The 26,554-nt window shown below is 37.4% G+C and overlaps 1 protein-coding gene across 2 annotated transcripts in view; it reads right to left on the reverse strand.

Annotated features, from left to right (window-relative positions):
- Positions 1-21,881, reverse strand: part of LOC127803793 (phosphatidylinositol 4-kinase beta 1) — a 44,402-nt gene extending 22,521 nt beyond the window's left edge. For both annotated transcript variants that reach the window (XR_008023575.1, XM_052340284.1), the window contains exons 1-3: positions 20,011-21,881; positions 5,989-6,180; positions 5,830-5,878 (exon numbers count right to left, since the gene is read on the reverse strand). Coding sequence is in view for 1 of the 2 variants with exons in the window: in XM_052340284.1 (XP_052196244.1) it covers positions 5,830-5,878; positions 5,989-6,180; positions 20,011-21,396 (1,627 nt within the window). In the remaining variant the exon portion in view is untranslated. The remainder of the gene's footprint in view (positions 1-5,829; positions 5,879-5,988; positions 6,181-20,010) is intronic.
- Positions 21,882-26,554: the final 4,673 nt, after the last annotated feature.

A 26,554-nucleotide genomic window follows, 5' to 3' on the forward strand; every position in this document is an offset into this window, starting at 1 on the left:
GAAGCAGGAGATGAATGAAAATTATCAGCAGGAGAAACAGAAGAATGTTGGAAGAAATTAAGAACATCTGTGGATACACCCAAGGAGGATGATTGTTTAGATGAAGAATTTGATGAAACTAAACTGGGAAACAACTGAGGATATGGAAATTCATCAGGATTGAAAATGACATGACGTGTTATATACACTCTACCTGATCAATCCATGCATTTGTACCTAGTATGCACATGACTGTAACCTAGAAGCACACATTTAATAGAATGAAAATTAAACTTGTGCTTGTTATAAGGTCGAAGATACGAAAAATAAGCACAACCAAATGGTTGCAACTGAAGATACTTAGAGAGTTTGTGATAAAGTTTTTCAAAGGGACTTTGAAACTGTAATGGTGCAGCTGGTAACAAATTAATAGTAAAGACAGCTGTTTGAAAAGCTTCAACCCAGAATTTGAGAGGCATTTGAGCATGAGATAAAAGAGCTAGACCCATTTCAGCAATATGCCTATGTTTCCTTTCAGCAACACCATTTTGCTGGTGTGTATAGGGACAAGAAAATCTAGGTTGAATACCATAACAGGCAAGATACGGCAGTAAAGCTTTAAATTCTTCCCCATTATCTGTATGAAGAGCACGAAGTTTAGATCTGTACTGCAACTCAGCAAATTTATGAAAAGTCTTAAAGACATTTAACGTGTCAGACTTTTGTCTAATAGAATACAACCATGTGTAACGAGTATCGCACCAGACTGCATCGCAAATTGCGGTGCGGTCTGTTGCGGTTTTCGCAGACCAAAGCAAACCGTGCGGTTTGGTTTAATGCCAAACTGCATGTGCGGTTTGGCGTGTTGAAAATAGTCTAAACCGCACTATGAACACCCCTAGCTCTTACACATTTTGTTTTTGAATGATTAGTTGTTTTGCATGGAGGATTATTTCTAGAAGATGAAGAATAGAACCTGTTAGAATGAAGATGATTTCCGACTGATTTTATTCTAAGTTAGATTAGTTAACTTAGTTGTTCTATTATGAGGGATATATTAGTCTTTTGTATAGGCTAAGTAGTTAGCCTTGTAATTACCGCCCCTATATTTTATAAATAGGAGGCGAGAGGCTAAAAGTCGGATATAACAAATCATTCTATTGTTCTCTCTGGATACTAGTGATGTTGTCGAGAGAGAGAGGGGCTTAGAGAGAAAGTTTGTCTTGATATTCTCTTTTATAGAAGGCAGCAAACTTGTGTGAGAGAGAGAAGGAAGGTTCTTGTACTCTTGTTCAAGCAATTTCTAGTGGATTTGTCTCTCGAGAGAAGGCTGGATGTAAGATTGCATTTTGCAGTCCAAACCAGGATAATTTTGCGCTTCTTGTTTGGTTTGATTGCTCTTTTACTTTAGTTTCTTTGTTGTTTTCATTTCTTGTTTTATATATTCTGTTGGGGATTTGATTTCCAGGTGAGGAGTGGAGAGAGATTGGCAAACTTAAGTATTGAATCGGTTTCTAAGAGCTCCTAATTATAACAATATCCCTGATTGTTTTTTCTATCTCAACCTTCTGTTTTGGGGGGTAATGGTAAGATTGTACATTTATGGGTTCAGTGTTTGGCTTGAGATTAATTGTGTGGTCTAATGTTCTCTCAAGGGGTAGGGAGGGAGGTTCCACAAAAAGTCCTAAAACTCAACTAGAAGTGAATCAAGAGAATTAAGTTCTTGTACCTTCCAAGGAGTTTGGGGTTGTCATTTGTGGCTAACATCAGTTCTCCCCCCAACTCTAGCTCTTCTTCTATTTGTTCCATCGCGTGGACAGAAAATAATAGTGCCACCTACAATAGCTTGCTTCAGAATATTTTTTGCAACTTCCTCCCTGTTATCATTTTACACAATCCTGTCTCTACACTGCCAATTAGTGTCATCCTCCTCCCTTCTTTCTCAAATGTTACCTCCGTCTTATTAAAATCAAAGCAAATGGGACTCACAGTTTTCATCTAATCAACTCCCAGAACAAAGTCACAACCCCCAAGCTTTAGTAACCTTAGGTTTGCTTTGAACTCCTCCCCATGCATTTGCCAACAGAGCCCCACAAAAGTCGACTTACAAACCACCTTCTAGCCATTAGCAACTATCACTGAAAGGGGATGCGTACTAGTAAGGTTGCATTTCAACTTCCTTGCAATACCTTCATCTAAGCAACTATGGGTATTCCCACTGTATATAAGTATCATCATCCTGTTGTCCTGTGCTCTACCTTCCACCTTGATGATTTTGCTATTGATTAGCCCCATTAGTGCGTGCAATGATATCTCCACCTTTTCTTCTCCTTTGATATTCCCTTGATTGGTATCCTCCTCTTCCTCCGACCCTACTTCTTCCTCTCCTTCCAACAAGAGCAATTATCTCCAACATTGGTGCCCCGATGACTATTTGTCCCCATAGCAGAAGCAAAGACCCGCTTGCCTCCTTTGTTATAAGAGCTTCCCTACTAAGAGTTGAGCAAAGGTAATGATTGCCATGCCTTTGTTCCCCTGATTAATCTTACCATTCTCCTTGCTAATCCCCTTTTGTCCTTGCTAGGATGGGCCCAATTGTGTCATCCTTCCCAAGCATCTCTGTTTCTTCATGAGTGCCTCCACCATCAATTCCTGTAACTTAGCACACTCAGTTTCTTGTCTAATCATCATCTTAATCGTCGAGTGAAGTTCTTCGCTCAAGCCACTGATAAAACTTGAGACGAAGTATCCCTTCATAAGTATGGGATTTAGGATCAGCATAAGAGACTTAAGCTCTTCAAATCTCAGCTGATACATCTGCACCAATCCCTCCTGCTTAAGCTTGTTAAACTCTTCCACAACATCCAGCATACTCCTATCCCCAAAGCATTCGCATGAGGCCTCTACAAACTCTGACCATGAACAATTCTCTTTCACCCCACTCCACCCTTGAAACTAGGCATCCCCCATGTCATTAAGGAAAGCAGTGGCCAAAGTGACCTCTTGTTGTTCGGGTATGTTATAGATGTTAAGCATTCTCTCACAAAGCCTAACCCACCACCTTGGGTTTTGGCCATCAAATAAGGGGATCTCCATCTTAGGCATACGAAATCCAGTCTGATTCATAGCAACCGAAGTCCCTTGCTGCCTCTCCACATTATTTTCTCCTACTGCAAAGGGTTTTAATTTGAACTCCGACAATCCTTCGGATCTGAGATTTACTCCATGCCTCAAGAGTAGAGGCTTAGATCTCTCTCTAGGTGGAAATTCAAGGAAGAGTCTTACCAATATCTGGCAAGTAAACATCACCATGAATTGTTGCATCTGATCTCATAACTGTTGGCTCTATTCTACAATTGATCTTGCAATCTTTAGTGCTGATATAGGCTCTCTTCATGCCATCTATCCATCGCCCCCTTTATCCTTCTTTACATCACCATCTCCATAGACGTCTCTAGCGTTCCCATTTGAATCTGCATCTCCATCATTGCCGTTGTGACTTGCGACAATTGTGATTCCATCTGCTTCATCCTCATCCCGTCAACCATGGTGATGGCATTGTTGCTTGAATCATGCTCTGATACCAATTTGTCAGACTCAAGTTCTGACAAAGGGAATTCTCCTTTGAATCAAGAAGAATTATAGGAATTTTAAGGAGGGAAAAGAGAGAGAGAGAGAGAGAGAGAGAGAGAGAGGAAAGAGAATTTAGGCAGGAAGGGAATTCAACTTGTATTCATGCATGCTTTCCCTTTGAGCGGGATTAGGTTTGTATACTAATCGCCTGTCAGTAATTGGCGCTCCCAATTCAAATGATCATAACCGCCTACTTCTAGCTTATTACAATAGGGTCCTACAACAAACAATTATACCACCCTTGCCCTTATACTTATGAGCACATGACATCGTGGATTTGAATGACTTAGGCCCATCAATTCGGCAAGCTTCAATTCCCAAAATGATTTTGTAGAAGGTAGGCAGGTTCCAGATTTGGTACTCCTGGCTAATGAATGTGTCAACTCAAAACTGTCTGCTAATGTACCTAGTCTTATAAGCAAACTAGATGCCAAAAAAGCATAGGATTATGCATGTTGTGGTTTTGCGCTAAGGCAGACGAAGTGATACATTTTTCTGTATACTTTGTCAAATTATTGATCTCGGTTACCAATGAATCTAAAGGTTTTTTTAAGCCTTCTAGAGGGTTTCAATAAGGGGACCCACTATTGCCTTCCATGTTTGTCAATCATGAAACTCTTAAGTCTCGTGCTTAAGAAGTTAAAAGATCCCACATAAGTTAGAGGTTTCAAGAAATGAACCAGGTAAGGATTGATTTCTATCTCATACTTGCTCTTTCTCTGTGGTGATAATGATAAGAGTGTTGTATCTATCAAGACGTGCTTGGTTGTGCTTTGAGGCAGTTTCAAGATTACACAATGATTTGGCAAAGAGTAAGATGATCCTAGTGCACTCTTGGGGCTTTAGGAGGAAATTTAGATTGCAAAATTAATCCCTTACTTGCAGATACCATCTAGCAGAACCTATTTGTTTGGACTGCCTCTCTTAGTTCCATCCTCACTATTGACAATCTAAGGAGTAGGAGACACATTTTAGCTAGTGGCACAACATGTGCAAGCAGTATTAGGAATCAACGGACTTCTTGTTTTACAATATTCCCCATTGGAAAGACAAAAATGGTGCCTTATGTTGTCTTTGTTCAAGCTCACTTGGTAGGTGTTTCTGACCAAAGTTTCAGATTTTTTACTTCCTTGGACATGGAGTTGTCTAAGTTGAAATATGAGACGTGTGGAACATCATCACTTTATTCAATGATGTGGAGCATTAGGAGAGAGATAAAAGAGAACTGAGAATCTTTGATGCAGAACTCTCTCCTGCATCAGTCTTATTCATTTTCTTAAGGGAATGCTCCTCATTTCCCATTTTATGTGCTTGAGAAATGACTCCTGTTTTAAATATTTTCTTTTGCCTTGCTCTTTAGACAGGTTTTGTTGTAGATAGATAGTTTTACAGCTTTCCTTTTTCTTTTTTCTATTTTCTTTTGCTTCTCTTTGTGTCGTTTGCCCCTTCAGCATTGCTTCAATTAAATTTTGATCTATACAAGAAAAAGTCAGTACAGATATATATATATATGGTGCCATCATTGGTGTTTTTTTATGGTTGTCTTAGTCAACAATGAAAAATCTATCATGGACTTTGACAAATCTCTCTCCATTCTACAAAGATGGAGAGAAGCTCATGCCCTGAAAATAGAGGTTATTTATTGTTAGTTGTATTATGCTAATTTTTGTTAAATTTTATGCTTATCTTTGCTTAGTTTTATCTATTTTTTAATGTTTCAATTGCATTGACTTTGTATAACTTTGATAAGTTAATTACATTATTTCATTAACTTTAACATTGAATTTACACAAATACATTGCAACTGTATTTGCTACGCTAATGTTAGTTTAACATCGATGATTTATTAAGTTACCCATGAGTAGGAGTAAGAATTTGTGTTACTGCTTTCCCTAAGAAAAGGTAATAAGTATCATTTTCAATACATGAGGAGTAATTTGAGTAGTAATCCTAGGACTTTGATGATCACTGAAATTTATAAATGTATCATTGCTTGAAGCACCTAAGTAATTGCATTTTCAGAAAGCTAGACAAATACATGCCATCAACAGGAAAGTTGCTTCTTTCTTTTCTTTCTAAATAAACTTCAAATGCTCTGTGAAAGAGATTATAATATCTTCTTTATGTTCAATCCCCCAACCTCAATGTATGGCAACTAAGAACCATGGAATCTACAACAAAAAAATAAAAATAAAAATAGAATAAACTAATACATACCACCACTATCCTGAGCAGCAGCCACATGCGCATTGGTCTCCATGAGCGACTAGAAACAAAGTAGTTGTATAATCAGCACATTTAACTGAAATTTCCCAGCAGACATGGAGAAAGGAAAAAAAACACAGAAAGAAAAGAATTAAGAAGGAATAGGATAACCTCACGGAGTGCACTTTTCCGATCTTCAATTGGAAATACATCTACTAAGCCATATGATGTCTCACATAGTGATTGCACAAAGTCAAGTGATTCATGATACGTCCCTTTGCGGAACTGTGATACAGGATTATTTGGAAGTGGAGGCTTAGCATTAGACTTTTCATCCCGCTCCTTTGGTGAGCCAGGGCACTTCTGCCAAAATAATAGATTGTGAAAAAACAAAGAACAATATACTTGTGGCATATACATCTCAATTCAGTTCAATGGACGACATGGAGAACTCTTCAAAACGTGAATTATTAAATGTTTAATTACTTTGGCATCTAAAGGAACCATTAACATTAAAATTATAAATCACCAAGGCAATATCAGCTCTTGCAAGTCAAACCCCTACATCAGTGTTTCGTACTGAACTAGAGACAATTCACCACACGCCCTCGCAGCCCCAGCCCCTATGCCATAATTACCAAGCAGTTCTAATAGGGATTCTTACAATTCCTTTCTTCTCTTCTAGTTCCCCAAACAACTATTATTCTCAGTTAATGTTCACAGAGCCAGATAAAATCCATCTTCATGTCCCAAAAACAACTGCCATTCTCAGTTACTGTTCTCAGAGCTATAAAATTATCTTCCAAGTCCCAAAACCCACACAATAATTCCATATCAATAATCTAATAAAAACTTGATCTAAGTCATTCATGGATAAACTAGTTCAGTTGCAGCTGTGGTGCTGACTGCTGAGCTCAAGAAACATCTGTCTCATCTTCATTCTTAAGTAGAATAAGAACAAAACACAAGGTTATATACCAACAAGAATAATGGCAAGACCTATGCAGGAAAAAAAAGGAAATGATTATGATGTCATCCCTCACTAGACAGGCTTCTGGATTTCAGTCATTTTACAAACAGCTGGTTCAGGGATTCGGACATTAGCATGAGCAAGAGGAAATAGCCTGGAAGAAATTCTAGGCGTTTAGGTTTAGCAGCCATTTTGGTCAGCTTAGTTCCTAGATACAGAGGAAATAGTTTGGAAAAATACACTATTGTTATGAATTAGAAAACAAAAAAGGAGAAAATTCGAGAATTTCAGAATCCTGACTTTATTTGGATAACAGCATGATTCTTGTATCTCTTTCTGCACGTCACCTCCCCCACAACCAAGTCATGTGAGTAATGAAAACACGATTCATCTTCTTGAGGTCTAGAATATTGGCCCAAAAGAATCAAAACACAATTACAAGGAGGACAGAACAAGTGCTAGACTAGTTCCACCCAATATAGCAAGGAAACATCAGTAATATTGTTAAAGAATGTCAGATATTCAGAAACAGCTTTTAACCTTTATAAATAGAGTTAAAGAATAGAAGTCTCAGGATTTGGATAAGAATTGTTAAAGGATGGGAAAAATAATTCTTCAATCTTATTCAAATCAATGGGATACGTGCTAATACATAAACAATCTTCCTACTAAGTTAGGAAGTTCCTAAAAAACTAAACAAGAAAGTTTCTAAATCTATTTTGGAAACTATACAACTTAGGATACAACTCAAAGATGGAAAGATACAGCAATATACATTCCTATTCTAGAAACAGCAATATATACATTCCTATTCTAGAAAAAGGAAAGGACGTCAATCCCAATCGTACTCTGATTGATTGATAGAATCTTGCTCTGATTGATTGACACTGATTGTTGACGCTCCCCCTCAAGATTGTGAGTAGATATCATTTATTCCAATCTTGCATACAAACTTTTGAAACACTACATAAGGTAATCCCTTTGTTAGCACATCCGCCAATTGATCATTTGAGGAGACGTATGGAGTACAAATCAGCCATTTATCCAATTTTTTCTTAATCAAATGCCTGTCCACTTTAACATATTTGGTTCTATCATGTTAAATTGGATTGTGAGCAATACTTATTGCTGACTTATTATCACAGTAAAATCTCATAGGACCCTGCCATTGGACCTTTAGATCATCCAACAAGATTTTTAGCCACAACAATTCACACACTCCTAAGGCCATAGACTTAAACTCAGTTTCTGCACTTGACCGAGCCACCACATTTCGTTTCTTACTCCTCCATGTTACAAGATTGCCTCCTAAAAAAATGCAATAAGCCTCAAGGGTCATAGTTCCGCCCCTCTTAAATAAAAGACCTTTCCCAGGTGTTCCCTTTAAATAGTGAAGTATCCGATAGACTGCCTTCAAGTGAGTCTCTCTAGGGTTGTGCATGAGCTGACTGACTATTCTCACTGCATAAGTTGTTTGGCCGAGTATGAGCTAGATAAATGAGCTTTCCAACCAACTTTTAATAGGATCCTTTGTTGACCACACCATCTTCTAGAACTTCTCCCAACTTATGATTTGGCTCAATGGGATTATCTACTGCCTTGCACCCTAGCATTCTTGTTTCAATTAGAAGGTCTATGATATATTTCTGTTGGGAAATGAAAATGCCTTATGTTGAATGTGACAATTCTATGCCCAAAAAATTCTTCAAATGTCCCAAATCTTTGATTTCAAACTCATTGATTAAGCATTCCCTTAGTCTATGCATGCCTTCCTCATCATTGCCCATAACGATGATATCATCAACATAAACAATAAGTATGGTTACTCCCCCTATGGCCAAGTCATGAACAAAAAGAGTATAATCTCCTTGACTTTGCCTATAGCTTTGGCCAAGCATTACCCTTGTGAACCTTCCAAACTATGTCCGCGGTGACTATTTTAAGCCATATAAGGCTTTATTAAGCTTACACGCCACCTTTTCTTGGTTTAGGGAGTCATAACCAGGCGATAGATCCATGTAAACCTCTTCTTCAAGATCCTCATGCAGAAATGCATTCTTGACATCATACTGATGCAATTGCCAATCTAGGTTAGCAGCTAAAGATAGAAGAATTCAGACTGTATTCAACTTAGCAACAAGGGCAAAAATGTCTAAATTCTAAATAATCTACTCCATACACTTGAGTATACCCTTTAGCTACTAGCCGTGCCTTGTAGCAATCTAAAGATCCATCAGACTTACACTTAATTGTGTATACACATCAGCAGCCTACTGGATGTTTCCCTTTGGGCAATGGAACAAGTTCCCATATCTGATTCTTCTCTAAGGCTGCCATTTCAGCTTCCATGGGATCTCTCCAATGCTTGTTCCCTATTGCTTCAGGAAAAAATTTTGGAATAGGGATGGTATGAAGGTTGGTAAGAAAGGCTTTATGAGGGGATGACAATTTTAAATAGAATAGGAACAAATGTAAGGGGTGTTTAGTTCAAGCTCTACTACCCTTCCTAAGGGCAATAGGCCAATCAAGGTCACTGTTGGAGGATGTTGGTTCAGGTGTAAGGTTAACATTTGCAGTAGAGTTATCATTATCAGATATGAAAGACTCAGCAATGGGGTTACCTGATGATGTGCAAGGTGGGCTAATGATATTGTTGGTGTTGTCAGCTACAGAAGTAGGGTTTGAGTCTAGTGTTGTGACTTGCATAGGCGTAGAGGCCGGCCGTTTTTTCCTTGAATATACCTACAGGGCCAAGGAGTACCCGAAACAGGCTCCTCCAATGTCATGCCCAATGAATCCTTTAAACCAACGGCTAGGAGAGAAAATAATGACAGATCATGACCAATAGAAATAAGAGACTGACTTTGATCCGAAGGCTGAGACTTACTAAAATAAGAATCACCTTCTACAAAGGTGACATTGGCTGACACATAGTACTTCTTGGTAGGGGGATGATAACACCGATAGCCCTTTTGAGTAGATGAGTATCCAAGAAATATGCACTTTAAAGCTCGAGGATCCAACTTACTCCTAGTAACAATGGGAATATGGACAAATGCGATACAACCGAACACTCTGGGTTTCAACCCTGGACTAGACATATGACAATCAAGAAAAGATTTGGTCAACAACTGAATTGGGTTGTAAGATCCAAGGATTTGAGAGGGCAACCTATTAATAAGAAAGGTAGTTGTTAGAGTTGCCTCTCCCCAATAATGTTGGGGAACATTATGGTGGAATAGGAGCGCTCGAATAACATCAAGCAGATGCCCAATTTTCCTCTTGACCACTCCATTTTGTTGATGAGTGTAAGAACAAGATGTTTCATGGATAATAAATAGATAGGGATTGGTTAAAGAAATCCTTGGCATTGTCCGATCTAACCCTTTTAAAACCTATCCCAAATTGATTTTTAATCAGATTGTAGAATGTAGGAAAAATACTAATAACTTCAATTTTAGTTTTCAAAAGATATAGCCATATTATTCTAGTGCAATCATCAATAAAAATGACAAACCACCCACCTTACCCCAGAAATATTAGGAACTGATGAGGGACCCCAAATGTCACTATGAATTAAGGTAAATGAAGAACTAGTCCTTTTATTAGATGAAACAAAAGAAATTCTTTTATGTTTTGCAAATTCACACGCGGCACAATGGAAACTGTTGACATTTAAACCCTTAGACAATTCTGGAAACATCATTTTAAGAGTAAGAAAAGAAGGCTGACCAAATCTGTAATGGTGCAACCACATTAGTTCCTTGTTGGACTAAGCCAAGAATGACACAAGAGGAATCTGCCCTTGTTTGTCCTATTCACCCAGTCCCTCAAGGTAGAACAACCCAACCCTAGCCTTAGCAAACCCAATCCTCTTCCTCGTGCCCTGCTCCTATATTTCACAATGATTTGAATAAAAAATAACACTACAATTAGTATTCAATATGAGCTTTTGAATGGAGATTAGGTTAGTGAATAACTTAGGAATATGGAGCACATTTTTGAGAGAGAGATGTTTATTAAGAACATCTCCTTAGCCCGCAACAATAGTTAAAGAACCATCTGCTAGGGTGATTTTTTTGGAACCAAGACAAGAGCTATAGGTAACAAAGTGATGAGAGAAAAGGGTCATATGATCCATAGCTCCAGAGTCTAAGATCCAAGAGGTTGAATGATTTTTTTCTAAAGCATATGGAGCAAAAGAATTAAAAGAGATACCGATGAGAGAAAGAGAGCAGGCACCCCATTTTGCTGTCCCTTTTTCGAGAGATTCTAAGAAGTTGTTTAATCTTTCAATCTCTGCCCTGTTAAGCTCTAGGGTGTCTCCTTGTTCAAATCCCTTCTGAGCCAGTTGCTAATGGATGCTAGCCATGTACACTTAGGCTTGATTCTTTAGTGATCCACCTTTGGAAGGCTTTCCATGGAGCTTCCAACACTTTTCTATGGTGTGCCTCAGTTTCTTACAGTAGGTACACCATAGAGTATCTCTATCTATAGCCTTCTTTTCCTCTCTTCCCTTACCTTGACCATGAGTTTTCAAAGAAACCTAGGTTGATGCCTCCACTAAGGTAGTCCCCAACATGACACCCTTTCTTCCTTCTTCTACACGAACAATAGAGATAACCTCATTTAAAGACGGCATATCCTCCTTACTAAGGATTTGCACCCTTACCGCATCGAACTCCATGTTTAGGCCGGCTAGGAGATCATATTGTCACGACCCTAGGGGTGAATCAATAAATGGTCATTAATAACTACTAGTATGTGTCGTTAGTTGCTAACTAGATGGGGGTTAAGTGGTTAGGGAATTAGCTTATTGTTTTGGCTGTTATGTTAGTTAGTTGTTATATCGTTATAATGTTGTTATGGTAGTGGTTAGGTCGCCGCTAAGGTAACCTTTTGATCTTCAGGAATCCAGTAGAATTGAAAGAATTTTTCACACCTCCTTACCCACCACCATGGTTTCTTCCCCTCGAACATGGGAATATCTAACCTTGGAAAGGTGCATGGGCGTGCGTCAATTGTTGCAGATTTCTTCCTTGATTTTCTTGGACTATACGTTGATCCACTTGTTCCAGAATTCTTAAGTTCCCGACCGATTGCCCTGATGAGGCAAGATCAGTTCAGACGCCTGCTTTGGCGCGAATTCCGACAACAACTGGAATTGGAGCAGAGAGGCCAACATGTTTAACATGTTGATGATCCTCTCCCCCTGCTGCTCTACCGTTTTCTGACACTTTTCGACCGCTTCTTAACACCTTTCGATAGCTTCTTGCTGCTTCTCTGTTGCAGCTTGCATGGCTTCCTTCCAATCTGCTAATTCTTCTCGCGTTTGGCGCATGGCATCTTGGGTATGGGACATCCCAACTTCCATTGTCTCCAATCTAGTCTCCAATTGCTTCAATCTTGTACCTTTTGCCATCTTCCCAGAATTCAATTCCCTACTTCACGCCTTCCAATCCTAATTCCAATCAAACAACAGCCAAGAACCACCTCCTATTTCACTTACAGAATATGATCCGCAAGTGAAACGATCCTCAAATCTGAACCTCTTATGGGAACAGCTTCTAGGCTCTAAATCTTTTAGCAAGATCACTTCTTGAATCCATAAATCTGAACCGAAATGCCGAATTCCGACAGAAATTAACAAGGGTGGGAGAAGGCGAAAGCCCAGAACTGCTTCGCCACCCTCTTATGACCCAATTGATCTTGGGTTATTTCGATCAGATGGCCAAAAATCAACGAAATTCCCAGCCGCGTATTACCTCTTGTTTCGTCTTCAAGATTAGACAATCCACACCCTCATGGCCTTCATTAGCCAGTTCCGACGCCCAATCACCATCCAATAGCCATCTCCTGCTTCCGACCCTCAAGATCGTCTGGCTTTGCTCGGGTCTCCTTACCCCATCACCGACCCTCCTGAAATTGGCAGAATCTTGAATTTGCCGGCTCTGTAATTTTCGTAATCACCAGAATTTACTGCTTCTTGAGTTGCCACATGTGACTCATTCAATTTGGCACCCAAGAATGTCCTACCTTGCTTGCACGCGCTCTGTTGCAACTTCAATTCCGAGCCGTCGTCCGCAAAATTAACTTTGCTGGCCTGCTTCTTGCGGCTTAGTCACTTCCTACACTACTGGTTTTGTGTCGAATCAAACCCTCAATGCACTGCTTAAGGGTTTTGCCCAAATTGAAAAATTCACAGCCAAGGATTGCATGGCTCTGATACCACTTGTCAAGCCCTCAGATTATGGGCTGGACAATTGAGGGAATTCCGATTGAATTCCAAGAAAGAAATGAATGTAGGAAAGAGAACGAGAGGGAATGAAAGCGGGAACGAGAGAGAGAGAGAAAAAAATGAGAGAAAGACTTTTGTATTATTCTCAATCCCCCTTCCTCATACTATTGTAGGTCTCTTATAGAGCCTCCAACAACCATAACAACATTCTAACAATATAACAACTAACTAACATAACAGCCAAAACAGTAAGCTAATTCCCTAACCACTTAACCCCCATCTAGTTAGTAACTAACAACACATACAAGTAGTTATTAACGACCATTTACTGATTCACCCCTAGGGTCATGACACATATGTCCGCTCTTTCTCCACAAACTTCTTGTGTAAGGCCGTATCTTCACTACACTTCATCTTTAAGCATCGGTAATGGTCCAGTACTTGCCACAAAGTTTGCAGTAAATTTGTATACTTTTTGACAGATCTGGTGCCTTGTTTTGTGGATGCCACTTTTGTCCTAATTTCGTAGATTTGAGCTGCATCTCGAACCTTGGAGTAGGTAAGCTTGATCACCTCCCAAATTTCTTTAGTTGTTAAAAACATCACTGTGTCATTAATTTCAGGGGTCATGGAATTTCATAGCCATGACATCACTAAAGAATCCTCTTCATCCCATGCTACAAACACTGGATCTCCATCTTTAGGACCAGTCCCTTCAAAATGGCTTAGTTTCCCTTTCCCTTTTAGGAACGTACGGATTAATTGGGGACCATTTCAAGTAGTTCTTACCGTTTAACTGGTAAGCCACTTGAAGACTTGGTAAGTCTCTTTCGAAGCCTCCACCATTGTTTCCAACAAACGGAATCTCCATTGTGCTTGTGCTGCTGAAATCAGCTCCATCGATTTGGGTATTTTGAGAGTTGGACATGGTGTCCGATAATGAATATTGAAAACAGAAAAAAAGGAGAACAGAATAAAGACAAAAGACGACCACAATAGTCCCAAAGAAACGGCGACTATTGTCTAGGCTCTGACACCATGTTAAAGCAAGGGAAAAATAATTCTTCAATCTTATTCAAATCAACAGGATACATGTTAATATATAAACAATCTTCCTACTGAGTTAGGAAGTTCCTAAAAAACTAAACAAGAAAGTTTCTAAATCTATTTTGGAAACCATACAACTTAGGATACAACTCAAAGATAGAAAGATACAGCAATATATACATTCCTATTCTAGAAAAAGGAAAGGACATCAATCCCAATCTTGCTCTAATTGATTGACAAAATCTTACTCTAATTGACTGTCACGGTGTGACAATGACGTTTGCCTTAAACCAGTGAGATTTCATAATAGAACGGAGTTAAGGAAGAATGTCGAGAAGGAGAAAAAGAGAAGAGGGAGAATATAGAGAAAGAGGGAAAAGAGTACGCCAAGGGAGAATAATTGGAAACTGTTCTATTGATTTTCAATGCTTCCCCCACAAAGCTGGGAGAGTTGATATACTCACTTGGGTGGGTGCGGATGCAGCAGATTGCTCCCCACCGAGCGGTTACAACCATAACTTTTGTCCTTTTCCTAGGGCCTGTCACGTGGCCTCTTGATTCTAACAAACTTACAACTGGAAATTGAAATACAATACTAATAGTAATGCATCAATAGTCCTAATAGCAAGCAGTAAAGAAATAAACAAAAATTTAAAATAGCAAAGTCGTGACATTGATTGACACCGATTGTTGACAAGATTGTACAAAGTATTAGAAAAGAAATCATCCTCAATGAGTTCATGACACGCATTTATACCAAAAAAAATGGAAATATTCTCTTATGCCACGCTATTAATTTTAGAATACATTGTATACTAAATTTTTAGCCACCAACTCATCCAAAATCTTAAGCTTATATAGATAGGAGTAATTTTATATTTTATGTCATCATATTTCCTATCGACAATCCTCATGTGTAGTCAAACTTCACTACATAACTAAGTCAAACAGATGCAATAACATTTAACGGCTTTACAAATTCTTTGTAAATAGCAACATTAAATACACAACAAGACATCTCTAATTGACTAGCAAAAATAAATAAATAAATAAGATCTCTCATTTAATGCTTCATAGTCATAGTTGTCAAAGGCACAAAATGAACTGAGGTGCAAGACACAAGCACATGGCCTCGTAGACATGAGACACATATTTCTTGAAAATATGTATAGGATACTTATATACTACTATTTGCAATTTAAAACTATATAGAGATAAATGCAAAAGCATAAAATCATGATTAACAAGTAACCAACACTATAAATAGAAAATTAGTTTTATAATTAAAATAAACTAGTTTATGCAAGGAAAAAGGGCCAAATTAGCCCCTCAGCTTTTCTATTTTAGCCAGTTTAGCCCTGAATCTTTTTTTGCTCAAATTCACCCCTGAACTTTTTGAAATGGTTCACTTTGCCCCTGAAACACTAGTTTTTGGTTAACTTTGCCACTGGAATACTAGTTTTTTTTGCTCAAATTCACCCCTGAATTAAAACATTAGAAAAGTTCAAGGGTGAATTTGAGCCCAGGAAAAAAAAAAAGAAAAAAGTTCAAGGACTAAATTGACTAAATCAAAAAGTTTAGGGGCCTACTTGTCCTTTTCCCTTTAAACAAATGAAATGAGAACAGAATTTACAAATACACTTAATAAACTTAAAAAAGTAAAGAACATAATTAAACAAAACAGAATTTAAATAAAAAATGGAGGGTTTTCTACATACTAAAATTGTAGAATAAATTTCCACAAATAAAATAAAAACAGAATTTAACCAAGTTGGTGTAAAAAAAATAACATACATAAATTAAAAAAATAAGTGGGATAAAGGCTGGATATGTTGTTGTTATTGTTGTAAATTAAAAAATAAATAAAAAGCTAGCAGATCTACTCTGGACTGCGAAATAACAACTGCAAGTGAGAAACAGGAGAAACATAACTCCTAGTTTATCATAAATGCACGTGATATCCAAGGTAAACTCTCCGGAATGTGAAACAACTTCTTCAGCTGCAACCAGAAAGCAGTTGAACAAGTTGCTGGAAGAAAGCAACATAGAGTGACACCCTCCAGACCAAAAGCAGCCATTGGAATGTGTACTTGCCTCTGGCAACATGACAGGTGAAAACAGGTTGCTGAAGGTAAGCCTCATGCAGCCACACAAGCAACTTGTTCACCAGCATGTGAGCCTAACGCACTGAAGAGTGCTGTCATGTGACAGCTCCAGTGGGCTTCTAGACACACCAGCAGGCTCCCCTCTCGCTGATCTACACAAATCTTCTTTAAGATTGAACAGAAATATATTCTCCAGTAACAAATAAAGATAAAAGTTTTCAGGAAACCATAAAAAAAAACCTCATGTCTGCTGATAATGAAGTCAAATCTCCTTAGGCTGACAACGACTGAGATTCGAAGTTGGATCTCCTCTGTCGTTTCAATGTCTAAGTGTAGCTGGATTAGGATAGCTTAGGGAACATGCCACTGCTTTTGAGATTTTTCTTAAGATTCAAGAAGTGTGCCTTGCACCTGTGCACCTCATGAACCTAGGGGCGGCTTCATGGATGGTGCCTCACCTCAGCGGTGAAAAGGCGCACAGAGCTACAGCACACACTAGGCGTACCTTTTTGGCAACTGTGTTTGCAGTTCCCAACTCATCTGACCAAATTTTGGCTTGGACAACAAACCAAATTCTACTCTTAGGCCTATTCATGCATGGCATTTAAAACTGAGAAAATAAACCACTCCAAATTGACTACACTAGATACAAATGGTAATTTAACTATGAAAGGAAGTTTACATGAAAGGAAAGAATATCATATCAGTTTAAAATGCAAAGTTCTTGTTTACTCGTGTTGGCATACTCTGTGACAACATGTTTTATTTTTGCCTACTATTTTGATAGATACTGTATTCTTACTTAGGTTTTTGGCCATGAATGGCCTGGGAGAATTGTACAAGGTGTTTGCAGTGATTTTTACACTTTCAAAGGTAGTAGCACGAAGACCATAGGGTACTGTGACCTACCATAGGAGGCAACATGAGCACTCAGAGGAAAGTTCGAAACAGAAAAATCAGAAAGCTGGCCTGACATCCACTGTGGCATACCATGGCCGCCATAACAAATCAGAAGGTAGCAAGAGACAGACCATAGTCACAGTGCGCAAATTAGAGGCTGTCCAATTTGGCCTGTGTTCATCATGGGCACATCTTTGGATAAGCATACCCATGGTAAGCAAAATAGGATCTGTTTATTTTGGAAGTTTTCAGGATATGTGGCCTCATATTTAGGGAAGTCAAACTTAGTAGACTTTCCTAGAGATTTTAATCCACAACTTTAGGAAAGCAATCAATCAAGGGACCCAACTGATTTAGAATTCTCTATATATGGGAATGAGATCCTTGAGTTGTTGGATTATTAATTATAGAGATTGGAGTATTGATTGGGAGATATTATGGAAGTCATTTTGTGTTGTGCATTGCCTTCATTGAGAGCCATGAAATCGGATATAGAGTTCCTTTGAAGAAGATGTGGTGCTTTGTGTTGAATCTTCCTCATCACTTTATTCATAGCCATACATTGAGTCATTCTACTTTAACGATGGTTTAAAGTCTGACAAGTGATCAAGCAAGGAGCGATATTTGTTCAATTACCAAATGGAGTCTTGGTATGTTCAAGGCATTAACACATTAGGCTTCATTGAGAAACCAAGGTGTAGCACCTCCATGTCACCAAATGTATAATTAGTACTTGAAGAGCTTGCAAGCAAGATTGAATGAGTCATCACCTAAGGTTCATGAGGTCATGCAACTAGGATAGCGCTGGTAGAGTATCTCTTGTTCTTTGCTATCTCATTATAATGGAATTGTTCAACTAGACTAGATCCTATGTCTCTTTTTATTCCCTCCACTTTACCTTTTGTTATTATGTGGGTGTGTTTCCTTCAACGAAGCAAACTGACCTCAATAGATTTTCATTTGATTAGAGACAATCACACACTTTTAACCCCATGTTTCATAAAATCATTACCACAATCAGAACTTTAGTTCATTGGTTACTAAACTGTGTGGCTGAGGATTCATTTCCTTTTTCTTACTTTATTCACTATGAGGACAATATTAATGCTATCCAAAAATGTTAGAAATGCAAGTGTGCTCCTAGAACGCCAGGCTTGACCTGCAACATGGTAGGCATTACTGGGGCATTTAAAATCTCATGCTAAGACAAAGTTTCTACTTTTGCCAAACTGCTGCTTCTCTTGTTATATATCAACAGTATTTACCAATCTAATTTTTCTAAATGGCAGCAATGTCATACCCATACTTTAGTATGGATCCTATTACCAGCTCCTATTTTTCTTGCATTTGTTTATGTGGTTGAGTAGTCAACATCATTGGGTAACTTATCTGGAAACAAACATATAGTCAACAATTCTGGGTTTCCATGTCTGGAATGTCATATCCTCCATTTATTGGATCTACTGGGACGTTTCTCCGACCCTTTTGACTCAAATTTGTTCAAAATAAGATTATAATAAGAGAAAGGCATCAAAGCTGATCTAATAACTCCGAAGGAGAAGAAGAATAGGCTATGAACAGCACCATATTCCCTTCCTATTTGCAGACCCAATCATATTTCTACGAAGTCTGAAATCTCTAGTACAACTCTTTACATGACTAGAGATTTCAAAGAGATGAACTTAACTGATTGGACTACAAGGTAGAAAATGGTACAGCTATTTGATTATGGTATTGTTATCTAAGGTTTTAGACAAAGGATGAGAAATAATAGATGCCATTTTCGTCCCTGAGGCACATCCTAGAGGCCATACGTGTTAATGAAAATGCAAAACTCTAAACCTCATTTTGACCTTCAGAAGGCCAACTCAAACTACTATCACTGTTTAGTGCACTGTTGTGTGGGGGGGGGGGGGGGGGAGGCAAATAGAAAAAAACAATCTGTCCTACATTAGATTGTGATGAATTTTCCTTGCCCTAACAAGGTAACAATATTCCAGGTTTAAATTCCAAGCTACAGGAAAGAACAAAGTTAGTTCTGATGCTCCTAACAAACCAAAGTAGACTAGGATATAAACTCTAGAAAGCCTTCTTGGAAATCCCATTAGATTGTTTGGCCTAAATCCTAAACATTTTATTATTATGGCTCCTCTGGAAATGCCCAGACATTCTTTGAACTTTCAACACTATCTGATAGAAGGTGATTGCTGTGCATGAGGCTGCAGATGAAGACACCAACTTGGTTGCTGCTATGTCAATTTAGTGTAGATGTCTCTCAAGTTTAATTATTTTCCCTTCAAGTGGTTATCACGTGGTCTTTTGCATGGTGCCCATCCAGAAGCAGACAGTTCAGTCATAGGCTTCAGTTTCTCATGAATTATTGCCCATTTGTAGGCTTCCTAGTATTTTTTATTTTGGTTACTAGGTCTAGTTTGTTTATTTTTGTCGTATTAACCTGCTTTATCTTTGACAAGTTCTCATCCTTGTCCCTTGGGTGTTTCATGCAGTATGATCTAGGGATTATGACAACTGAAGCTTTGGGAAAAAAAGACATTAATTCAATGCTGACTTGTCAGGAACACTAGACTCTTACAAAACGAATCCTTACTGATTTCATCAGCATTCCTTTGCTAGATAATATATAAGTCATTATCCAGATAAGGGATAGAGGTCTTCATGAATGCTAAATATTAGGAATCTCAAAAATAAATCTAATAGGATAGCAAAAAAACATAACAAATCTAAACAAAGGCAGTACACACCAAGAATCCTAGACAATTAAATTTTCTTCAGATAAATCACAATTTCAGCACCAAAGTCATCCTTTCCTTATTGGCAAAATTATAGCAGATCTGCTGAAAACCAATGGTAAGACAGTTGCGGTCACTAGGAACTGAAATCACAAAAGAAAGCAAAATTAATAGTTGACTAACCTCTTTCTGCTTCTTTGGACCAAAAAGCTCCAAGTCTTCCGCAGTACGATCACGATCTCTAAACAGCCTGCGAAAAAATTTTTCTGTCCCAGGGCTGCTTTCAGGAAAATTGCCACTTATGTTGCTTTCATTTGATGGCATAGTCTTTGAGTCTTCTGGGTGCACGCGAAACAATCTACGAAACAAAGAAAAGTCTGAGGATTCTTCTTCATCACCATTAGCCTGTCCCTTTCCTGCATCATCTGTCCTCTCATTACCATCTTTCTTGTCCTCAAATTTTTCCTTGAAGAATTTTCGGAAGAACCCTTCTTTCCCATCCTCTTCTCCAGACTTCAACCCTTTTTCTTCTTCATCGTTTCTAATAATCCCATCATTTTTATCCTCAAACTTTTCCTTAAAGAACTTACGGAAAAAACCATCCTTTTCCTCATCTTCTATAGACTTTGAGGTAACTTTTTGCTCGGAATCACTTTTACTATCACGAAATAACCGCTTCAAAAATCCTTCTGAGCTTGATGTGAGATCCCCATCCTCATCCCTACTATCCCTCAAAAACCTTCTGAAGAAACCATCCTTCTCTGAATCCTCTTCATCTTTATCCATTTTCCTACTGTCTTCATCCCTACTGTCTCTTAATAGCCTCCGAAAAAAACTATCCTTCTCCAATTCGTCATCATCTTTTTCTACTGATTTCCTGAAAAAGAATGAATCCCGTACTTTTGGACCCGAAATGAATTTCTTGAAAATCTTGTTCTCATCGGGGGATGCCTTATCCCCATCATCATGCAAGGAGTTCCCAGATGAAGGCGAGAAGGATAAAGGCTTTTGAGCCGGTGGTGATGATGTTAGGGACAATAATCGCTGCTTCGACGATAGTAACTTGTTGAGAACCTGATTCTTGCTCATGCCACTGGCAGATGCATTCTGGGGCCTAATTAATGGTTGCCATTCGCCCATCAATGTTGCTGCAATCTGACACTTATCCTGAATTCTACTGATCCCCTCATTGTCATCGGAGTCCTCAAGCTCCGCAATCAAAAACCAGTGCACTTTTAGCGCTATTTGAAGCGACTTAGAGCAGATATCGATGACGAACTTGTCCAAGGAGGGGCTGGGCTTGTGAACCAACATATAGCATATCTGAAACAAGTAGCTCTCTATGCCGTTTAACGGCAAGTTGTACATTCGATTGCAAAGGTAATCGCGAACGCCCGGGTGATCATGCTTGTAGAGATAACTAACAGCAATCCACTCGCAGAAGAAAGCCGAATCGAAGAAGCGAATGAGCCACCCATTATCTCCTCCGGCGCTCTCACTCGTCAGATTGGTTCTCGTGATCTCCCGAGGCTCCGATTCAGAACGAGTCAATCCCAGTAGCCGCACCATTATCGATCAATCTACCATCATAAACCCTAACCCTAATTTTTGCCAAACTCTCTCTCTCTCCTCTCTCTCTCTCTCTCTCTCTCTCTATGTCTGTCTCTCTATCTATCTACAGTTAAAGACCTAAACAAACTTCAATTCAACACAATAACCAAACTACTTCAATCCAACACTGTACACACTATCCCCCAGCAACTTCAATCAAAACCCTGCAAATCGAAATCGGCCGTAATCCCAATTTCGAGTTGCTTGTGCTGCAACAATGCTTCTTCAGCCGGCGGCTTTTTCTCGGGATGGAAGTATAAAGGAAAATTCGAGAATCAAAGCAAAGAAAATAGTCTGAATTTCGAAAGGAAACGAGAGATCGGATCGGATTGGAATGGACTTGTCTTACAAGGAAATGGCTCCGGCGATGGGATGCGAGAGAGAGCAACAACAAAGCGGCGACCGCTCTCTTTACGACGTCGTCTTCCTCTGTCGTTTGGTGGAGGGTGACGAAGGCCAGGAATGAAACACCCCCTCGTTCCCTCCCTATTTTCCGAATATTGTCAAAAACTCCCCCAATAAATGCTCTTATTTGTGCTTACATCCTTATATTTTGTGCTAAATGCATCTAAATTCCACCTAAAATATAATACTTTATTTCGCAAGGGGATCCACTGAAATTTTGTATTATTAACGTCCAAACCTCCCTGTACCTATTTCACATGGTCCATGGAGTGTTTAATAATTTACTTAGACCACAAAACTTGAGTCAGATAAAATATTTTGCTTTTAATAAACAGTTTGATTTAGGTAGGTTGGAAAAAATGATTTAAAAAATTAAAAATTTATTAACAAAAATAAAACTAAAAATATATATAAAAAAATGCACAACATTCAAATACTATCAATTCAATCTCACTCTAATAGTTTAGGCATTTACCAAACACCCGTTTTAGTTTGCTAGCGTCTCAACTTACTTCAACTTAGATTTGAATTTGTTGAATTATGTTTTGATGATAAAATTTAAGTAAAACTTTAATGATAAGCTGATAATCGAGTAAACTTATTCATCAATCGAGTAACATACTTCCTACTCAAATAAAACCCAATATTAATCGAGTATATATGTTTAGAAAAGTTAGTTTTAACTAATTTTTAAAATATTACCCGAATAACCAATATTGTTAATCGAATAAAACAATTTATGAACTTCAGGTTAATTGAGTAAAACTTCAGTACTCTAAGGCTTAATCGATTATATGCTTGATGTACTCAAGCATTATATTGAAAAGCTTTAATCGAATAATATAAATGAAAATTGACTAACTATGACATTAATCGAGTAAATATGTTCACTAATAGAGTAGGAGATCCAACTAAAATAACAAGTTTTTGTACTTGTGTTATTAATCGACTAAAAAAGAATGATAATTGAGAAACTCACATTTTAGTTGAGTAATCAAACATTTTACTCGAGTGATAATTTGATTGAAAAGTGTAAGTCTTTGTACCTAAATAAGTAGTAAAGTAAGATGTTCAACTTAATCGAGTAACTTTTATCTTAGCCGAGGTAACTCTGTGCCTAGTTGAGTATAATTTATACGATGGAGTGCAAGTTTTTGTATTTGATGTATTAATCGACTAAGAGATATTTCGTATTCAAATAGTGACATGTATCAAAAGTACTTAATTGAGTGATAGATCTGAAATAAAAAAAAAAAAGTTAATCGATTATGATATATTCTATACTTGAATAATTTTACTTTCTAATCGAGTAACTAACTTGGTTGAGTAAGAATTAATGGATAGAGAGTGAATCTCTGTACTTGAATTGTTAATTGACTAAGTAAAACATGTAGTTGAGTAATGGCTAAGCTTAAACTTAATTGTCTATCCTTTAAGCTCACTTGAGTATCTATTAACCTTACTAAAGTAAACTAGAGTAATATCGATTTTCATTCAACTATTGTTTTGAAAAGCTAATCGTTACAAAACTTTAAATACGTATAGGGTAAACTTTTTTAGATAAAATCAATTTATTTAATGCAATCTTCTCTCATGCACCACCATTACACCCACCATTACTCAACCATTTTATCCTCAATATATTGGCCGTTTAGAGTTTAGCCATGGATAGTCACATTCAAATATTGACGACATGGGAAGAGTTTGACGAAGAAAAGAACAATACTACAAATCGTTCGACAAATAAGTAAGTATGCGAGTTGTAATAATATCTGTCTTCGGATACTTGTAAGTCGTGAAATTGAAGTTCCCTGAACTCTAAAGTTCGGGGAACTTGACCCCAGGATCGAGAAACTCCAAGTTTCTCGAACCTTAGAGTTTGAGGAACTCCAATTTCTTCGAACCTTGGGGTTCAGGAAACTCCAAGTTTGTTTCACGGAGTTCACGAACCCAAGGTTCAAGGAACTCCAGCCACATTCCCCAACTCTAGCATAATTTTTTTTTTTAATTTCTATTTTATTAGCTTGTTTTTCTTGTATATTAGGATGATAATGAAACCATTTTTACACTTGACCAATCATTTGATATTATTCAACTGCTTATTACTAATGAGGTATATAACATTCTTAATAAAAGTATGATAATCGAGTATGGAATAAAGAAAACAAAGTTTAAATTTTTTGGAAGATACTTGAGTATTGGAATGAATTAGAAAGAAATACTCAGCTATTTTCTAGAGAAGAAACAGAGAGTATTTTAGTTGCAAATTAAAATACTCGAATATTATAAGAGATAATACTCTAGTATTTACTTGAGAAACATAGAGTATCTCACTTGCAAACTAAAAATACTTGAGTATTGAAGAAAATGATACTTGAGTATATGGGGATTCATAAAAACAAAAAAACTAAAATGAGACTTTTTACGATACTCAACTACCAAAAATGAAATACTATTTACAAAAAAATGAAATACTAAACTACTGAAAATAGAAAGACCAAAAACTTGAAATTCTAGCTATTGAAATGCAACCATTTCATTATAATATCATACCAGATAATTATCTAACCTCTCTCTAATTGTTGTAAAGTAATTTTTAGCTAATGAACTTGTTTATCTCCACATAAAGATCATGATAAGTTTATCAGCAACAAGTATGGGCAAGTCAATCAATTGTTGCTTCACTGTAGTAGCCACTAGTGTAGTTGATTGTCGATAATCTTGGCTATATAAGGACATAAGAAAGAGATAAGAGGTAGAGTGAGATTATCTAAAAAAGAAGAATTCTCATGTTCATCTTCCTTCAATAATTTTTCTACAACCTTTACTACATAGAAAGTAGAGTCTATTGTAGATCTGAGAGTCCTCATTTGTTTACCTATTGTAATACACCTTGACTATTATCTTTTATGAGGATTTCATGTACTATGAATGTATCTCACGAAACTTTTTCTTTACACTGTAAAGATCACCAAGATAGTGATTTGTGAAGGGTTATTGCTTCAGCTCTAGAAAAGCATTTGTAAGGTTAAGTGTTTGAACTTGTGAAAAATCACGAATAAGGTTAGTGCTAGAGCCTATGTAAAAAGTATAAGATCACTAGGAATGTGATTATAAAGAGGATAGTTCTTGCCTATTCAAAAAGCACTCAGATAGTGGATTTATAAAATCCTTGACTAAGAGTCGAGGTAGTGGATGTAGGCAAGTTGTCTAACCATTATAAATTATGATGTCATCTCTAATTTCTCTTTTCTATTTATTCTTGTTAATTTATGCTATATTTCAATTGTCAAAATTTTTCAAATCTTAATTCACCCCTCTGAAGCTTTAGTTGGCTAATATCTTTTCAACATTCTTCAATAACATCTAGTAAGACTCGCGACCTTCTAAACAATTTTACTGTTTCTAGATTCAAAATCAATAGTCATTAATGTCAATCAGGAATCCCTTTTGCAAAGCATACCACTTTGAGCTTCGATATGGGTAGAAAAACTTCCGCATGAGCTATGGGTTTACCTATACACCCCTGAACAACAATTGGTAAAGCTCCATTCTTGTTAGCATATAGGACCAAAGCCTTCCTACCTATAGAAATCGGGGTCCTAAGCCATCGAGTTGTAAACTACTACCTTGAACAAAATGATCAAGGCCTACGGTCAAACCTTGACCTAATTAAAGAAATTCAAGATACCACCAATATCAGGTAAGCAACGTATTAGCGGGTGGTTGAATTCTCTTTCATATGAATGTCCCTCACATTTTAGTTTTTGGAATACTCATATAATTGAGTAGTCAACACTTGCCACCATATCATATGTGAAACTCAACTTTTGACTTCTAATCCATCATAAATCTCACATTTTAATTTTTGGTATGATAGACTAGTTAGATCCCACCCACTATTTAGCTAAATGCAATGAGTTGAGCATCACCCTCTTTCAAATTTTAATTTTTGTTTGGGTGAGACCTGTTGAACACCACCTCATCTCATGGTTAATAAGAAAACAATCTTTCATGAAATACACCCTCACATTTTAATTATTGGATACACCTAATCAGACTAATAAACTCATACGACAATGGAAAGCCATGATAAATCAGATTCACCACTTAAATCTAATATTAATTTACACATGGGGAGATTTTCGGAGATTCTATCATAGCAATTTCATCATACACCATTCATTCCATCATACAACCATTGCATAATAAAATGAACAATAAAATAAACCAGAATGACCATGAGCTTGAGCACAAAATAAACCCCAGCTTTCAAGGTTTAAACCACGCCACACATCATATCCATTCTAGCGTGACAAACTGCTTGACTTCATTTCTTCTTACTTCTAAATCCATTAATTATTTGATGTATCCATCATCAACTCCTTCATATCGTCTTAATTTACAACAATTGTTAAACAAAGGCTAAAAGAAGCTACCTGAGGCTTATGCCTCAGTACATATCCGAATGAATAATTACTACAAATTGATATAAATCAATTGAACCCTCTGTAACATTCATTCATTCATTCATACCAAGTCCATGTTCATCCTAAACATACAGGCTGCTTCTGCAAATTCAAAATAATTTTGAAAAACATTTATCCTGCATATGTCAAATAATACAATTGGGAATTAATACATGTTAGTGTTGTGTGCTCTTATACTAGATTTGGATAACATCTAGCAGGCTTGTTTTAATGCATTTATT

This window comes from Diospyros lotus, chromosome 6, assembly GCF_014633365.1.
Source record: "Diospyros lotus cultivar Yz01 chromosome 6, ASM1463336v1, whole genome shotgun sequence".
Taxonomy (NCBI): domain Eukaryota; kingdom Viridiplantae; phylum Streptophyta; class Magnoliopsida; order Ericales; family Ebenaceae; genus Diospyros; species Diospyros lotus.